The sequence below is a fragment of the Microcebus murinus genome, chromosome 3, assembly GCF_040939455.1.
Source record: "Microcebus murinus isolate Inina chromosome 3, M.murinus_Inina_mat1.0, whole genome shotgun sequence".
NCBI lineage: Eukaryota > Metazoa > Chordata > Mammalia > Primates > Cheirogaleidae > Microcebus > Microcebus murinus.
This window is the reverse complement of record NC_134106.1, coordinates 59,075,867-59,081,866: the sequence shown is the minus strand read 5'-3', so window position 1 is coordinate 59,081,866 and position 6,000 is coordinate 59,075,867. Positions and strand designations below refer to the sequence as shown.

Below are 6,000 nucleotides of genomic sequence, written 5' to 3'. Positions count from 1 at the left end.
GGTGTTACCAGGAGAAAAAGTATCTTCCCAACACATTTAAAAGAAAGTTTTACTCAAACCTACCTGGACCAAACATGTTATAATTTTATTGAGAAAAATTGAGTTTTAAGCTTTGACTTGTATGTACCTGGATGGTTTAAGCAAAGTAAAATACTGTTATGGTATGACTTCTAGTAATACATGAAGAATCCCCAAATATCCCAATTCACAGGTTATAGCAGGAGTCCTCAAACTTTTTAAATAGAGGGCCAGTTCACTGTCCCTCAGACCGTTGAAGGGCAGTTGGAGAGTGTGGTGCACATTCCACACATGCGCACTGTGGGCCCGGGACAAGTCGGCTGCACCCAGCAGGCCGGATAAATGTCCTTGGCGGGCTGCATGTGGCTCACGGGCTGTAGTTGAGGACACCTGGGTTATAGAAAAGAACTTTGTCTGCAATCAGAGGCAAGTAAGTCTTTAATAAATCAGCCACAAACACAAGATGGTATTTTAAATATACAGTAGGAACATTTATTTTAACACTTCTAAAAGATATTTCTCCATGCCTGATGATTTGATATAAAAATCAAACCCATCATACATTCCCCATCAGTCTCTCTACATCAAGGGCAATCAGAAATTTGTACAACATGAATATTTGCTTCTGAAACAAAAATTACAAATTAAATGATAACAAAAATACACAAATCAACTGGACCCTAAACAAATTTCTAGTGCATTCTTTCCCCTTCTCCCCAATCACCTAGAGCTTCTTTCTTCAGCCTCATTCTGCTCCTTTTCCTTTCTTTGCTTGGCCATGAACTTCTGTTAAAAGCAATTCACATTATAAAATACTCATTAGATATTATTTTTGTGTGTGTGCCACACATTAAATGTACTTCACTGCATTTACAATTTTAAAAAGCCAGATCCTACAAAATAAAGATTAGAAACATAGTGCCTTATATTAACATTCCATCCTTTCATTCATCAGTCATCTGATACTTATGATACACCAGACATTAGGCTTGGTGCTTAAAGATTCAGTAGTCAACAAGACAAATAAAGCCCTTTATACCACAGAGCTTACATCTCAATAGAGGAAGAGGAACAATAAAAGAAGATAATCTGGGGTGGTGGTAAGCACTTTAAAAGGAAATACAAGGTAACTAATGAGGTGGAACTTTTCTTGGGGTAGGAGGGAGTGCTCCACTTTAGCTAGGTATTTCTTAAGCAAAGGCCTTTCTGGGTAGGTGATATTTGAGTTGAGACTGAAAGGATGAAGAAGAAATGGCCATGCAAATAAAGTTTGGGAAGGGGCAAAGGAATAGCAATATAAAGGTGCAAAGGGAGCAAATCATCTCTCACGCATGAGAAACATAAGAGATCCAGAAAAGCTGAAACATAGTGAGCAATAAAAAACTGAGTTCAGAGAAGTAGAAAAGAATCAGATCACGTAGGCTTTTATAGACCCACAATAAGAAGTTTGATTATTAGTCCAAGTGTAATATGAAGCCACTAGATTTTAAATAGAAAAATGACATGATAAACTAAGAGCATAAGTAGCATAGCACAATTCTAGGCTTGGGCCTAGACTAAAAGAGAGCTGGGCTCAAATCCTAGGTCTGCTACTAACTAGCTTTGTGACCCTAGGTTTAGATACATAACCTCCTTAAGTCTGTTTCCTCATCTTTAAGATTGGAAGTGATAATTCCTACCTCATAAAGTTTATGATGGGATTAAATGAGCTTCTAGTACATAACAGCTCAATAAATGTTAGATGAGTATTTGTGCCACAAATAGAGAGGATATATAAAACAACTCTCAAACATTCAGGAGGTATCAGAACCATTGCTTCAACTATGGCTACTGATAATTCCCTAGAGTAGCACTTTCTAAAGATATGTACAACTTAAAAAAGGTCATGTGATTAAACAAGCTGAAAAATGGGTTGCATAATGTTAGGTAGGATTTCTTCTGACTATTCAAAAACTTTCATATGCTAACATGTACAAGACTCTGTAAGAAGGCATCAGACTGTGCAGGTTCTCACACTTTAATAATGGAGTGTCATATGAGACCAGTGATCTACAGAATCTATTCTGGCAAGTGTGACTATTAAAGTAAAAAGAATAAGAACTAGAAATTACTGGCAAGGGACAGTAAAGAAGAGAATAGGATTGTGGACTTAAGAAGAATAAATAGGTATAAACAATCAAAGTTTCCCAAGGGGAAAAATGTACATTTTGAGTAGATACTTAAAAATAGTTTGAGTACAAGACAATAGCACCTAAAGATTTTATGAGTTATGAATAAAAAAATTACCTCTGTATTTTGCTTATGACGTGTACTCTTGCAGTGATTTGTCATTGCTTTTTCACCTGAGTAGAAGAGGGAACAAATTGGACAAAAGAATCCAGCCTTCGGTACAAGAAAGTCTAAATCTAGAGGACAAGGAGAGAGAAGAGAAAGGAGGAAAATTAACAATAATTTATCTACAGTTGTGTTAATCAATTTATCTGTTTAGATGTCATAAACATCTGTCATGTTTATGACAAAAATACTAAGAACAGTATATACTTAAATACAAGCACAGTACATACTGCTATACATTTAGGGACCAAGAGTAATAACTTTAATCACAAAATATAAATCTTTATTTTTTAACAAATTCTACAATATTCCAAAGTCTCCAGGGAATGTCAGAATGTGCCACTGCACTGGTATACTGAAAGCGTAATATATTCCCATGGAGAATCTTCGTATAAAAAAGAACTGTTCGGCCGGGCGCCGTGGCTCACGCCTGTAATCCTAGCTCTCTGGGAGGCCGAGGCGGGCGGATTGCTCAAGGTCAGGAGTTCGAAACCAGCCTGAGCAAGAGCGAGACCCCGTCTCTACTATAAACAGAAAGAAATTAATTGGCCAACTAATATATATAGAAAAAATTAGCCGGGCATGGTGGTGCATGCCTGTAGTCCCAGCTACTCGGGAGGCTGAGGCAGCAGAATCGCTTGAGCCCAGGAGTTTGAGGTTGCTGTGAGCTAGGCTGACGCCACGGCACTCACTCTAGCCTGGGTAACAAAGTGAGACTCTGTCTCAAAAAAAAAAAAAAAAAAAAAAAAAAAAGAACTGTTCAACAACAGTTCAGAACAGCCAGTCATTGGATAAGATATCTGGTGGTTTGAAATAAACCTCAGGAATCCCCCATTAAAAGAGGGAGAAAAGGCAGAATGATGGACAACTGTCTGCTTGAGAAGTATGCCGGCTAAACAAACAGGAACCGCCCTTCAAGTTCGCCTTGGCTGGCCATGAACAAAGTCAGCTAGTTAAGCTTTTTTTTTTTTTTTTTTTTTTGAGACAGAGTCTCACTTTGTTGCTCAGGCTAGAGTGCCTTGGCGTCAGCCTAGCTCACAGCAACCTCAATCTCCTGGGCTCAAGCAATCCTACTGCCTCAGCCTCCCGAGTAGCTGGGACTACAACAGGCATGTGCTACCATGCCCGGCTAACTTTTTGTATATATATTTTTAGTTGGTCAATTAATTTCTTTCTATTTTTGATAGAGATGGGGTCTTGCTCAGGCTGGTTTCGAACCCTGACCTTGAGCAACCTGCCTGCCTCGGCCTCCCAGAGTGCTAGGATTACAGGCGTGAGCCACCACACTCGGCCCTAGATAAGCTTTTCATTAAGTTCTGCTTAACTGGAATTTCTGCCTGGGCAAGTATAACTCAATTCTCACCAGAGTGGCAAAGAAAACACCAGGAATAAAAGAGATACGTCCCAGACTTCAAGACTACAATTGGCCAGGTGCGGTGGCTCACACCTGTAATCCTAGCACTCTGGGAGGCTGAGGCGGGCGGATCACTCAAGGTCAGGAGTTCGAAAACCAGCCTGGGCAAGAGCGAGACCCCATCTCTACTAAAAATAGAAATTAATTGGCCAACTAAAAATATATAGAAAAAATTAGTCAGGCATAGTGGCGCATGCCTGTAGTCCCAGCTACTCAGGAGGCTGAGGCAGGAGGATCGCTTAAGCCCAGGAGTTTGAGGTTGCTGTGAGCTAGGCTGACACCACGGCAGTCTATGCCGGGCAACAAAGTGAGACTCTATCTCTAAAAAAAGACTGCAATAAAAATATCCTTATCAGGTAAAAACAGCCTAGTAAACTGTCTTCAGAAATGCCAATGTGTAAAACTTGCTAATTTCTATTCTAAAATGACAATCTAAGCAAGGTTACCCAATTATTCATATAAACAACAGAATACTTACTGGTGTTGAGTTTTTATTTCATCTGGATAGGGAAAAAATGTCACTTTTACTTTACCTTCAGGGACATCAGGTGCCACTGATTCGTCTAAAGAAGAGTCCTCAATCTTCTTGCGTTTTCGTTCTGGTTCCGAATCCTTTAATCCAGATTCTTCATCAGCTAAAATCATTAAATTTTTCAAGGGAAAAAAAGCTATTCAAAATGGATTTATAGACTTTGAGAAGTTAACATTGAATAATCCTTACCTTTAAAGACTAACTTACAACTCAAAGAAAACCTCCCTTGGTTAATTCCATCTGACCACTCATAACATAATATTCTCCATGATTCTTTGATGTAAGGAATAAGTGGGTAAATCTGTTTAGATTTATTAAATGGATATAGGAATATGGAGCTAAAACTGAGTAATACAAAATTTTTGTGTTAGTAATGTAGTTAGGTAATGTAAGAAGTTCAAGTTCTGTAGTTACTGGCAAGAGACTTGCATATGCAAGGTGCTGAGTTGAGAGTAGGGATTAAGGGCAAGGATAGCAGCAGAGAATAATTCTAGGGCCCTGTACGGATACCCCTCCAACTTAGAAAATTGAGCCTAATTGATAGCCTAAGACCCTTAGACAGAATCACAAATAAAATTACAAATATTAAAGCCCAGCAAAGCAAATAACAAGAAAGAAGCACTCAGTGTCAGCAGATTACATACATACATACATACATACTATGGTCTTGGGGACAGATGAAAATAGAAACTGGTTCTAAGCAATTTTGGTTATCTTCAATAGCTGAAATACCTTACTGTTACATAATACTTGAAAAATCCCTTTTACCAGTCATTTAGCTTTTATCTCATGTGAGATAGGTAGGTCAAATCATTATTATTCCCATTTCTTCACAGATGAAGCAAAATCAAAAGAAATAATAAACTGATATGCCCAGGGCCACATAGCTAGTTAGCACCACAAAATAAAGCCAAGATTGTGATTTCAAGTTCAGTGCTCCCTCCATACACCTGAGCTATTCTTTGCCAAATATAAAGGGCTAGCTAGGAACTCTGAAATCATTACTTACTCTTCTCTTATTCCTCACATTTTACTGGTCAAGTCCCAGAGTTAATTAAAAAAAAAGAGGCTGTCTCTTTTTTCTTAATTTGATGGTTAAAACAGCCTGGTTTCTTTGCCTCCAGTCTCTTCCTACAATAGTGTACTTCCTCACCAGAGTAATACACTTGTTTTTCTTTTGAGATAGGGCCTTGCTCTGTCTTCTGGGATAGAGTGTAGTGGTGTTATCACAACTCAATGCAACCTCAAACTCCTGGGCTCAAGCGATGCTCCTGCCTCAGCCTCCCAAGCAGCTGGGACTACAAGCACACACCACCATGCCTAGCTAATTTTTTCATTTTTTTGTAGAGATGGGGTCTCACTCTTGCTCAAACTAGTTTCCAATTCCTGGCCTCAAGCAATCCTCCCACCTCGGCCTCCTAGAGTGCTAGGATTACATGCGTGAGCCGCCAAGTCCAGTAATAAACTTTTCAAACATGTCTGCCTCTGCTACTCTGAAGGAACATTTATTTAAGTAAAATATATAAAAATTATATAATTAAACTAGATTAAAAGCAATCATTAAAGTTTTAAATTGTATGTAAAATTGACTTTTTCTTAAGGTAGGTCCTTTTGTCAAACATATTATCCATTAATGGAAATATACCGTTACATAAGCAGTAAATAATTATCCTTTCTATATTGCCCAGTTGAGATGTGGTAG

General features: G+C 38.5%; 1 protein-coding gene across 6 annotated transcripts in view; it reads right to left on the bottom strand.

Annotated features, from left to right (window-relative positions):
- Positions 1-485: 485 nt before the first annotated feature.
- ZNF638 (zinc finger protein 638) overlaps positions 486-6,000 on the bottom strand; it is a 121,970-nt gene continuing 116,455 nt past the window's right edge. For all 6 annotated transcript variants that reach the window (XM_012750062.2, XM_012750066.2, XM_012750065.2 and 3 more), the window contains 3 exons: positions 4,300-4,401; positions 2,305-2,423; positions 486-804 (listed from right to left, as the gene is read on the bottom strand). In XM_012750062.2, coding sequence (XP_012605516.2) covers positions 739-804; positions 2,305-2,423; positions 4,300-4,401 — 287 coding nt within the window. In that variant the 3' untranslated portion in view covers positions 486-738. The remainder of the gene's footprint in view (positions 805-2,304; positions 2,424-4,299; positions 4,402-6,000) is intronic.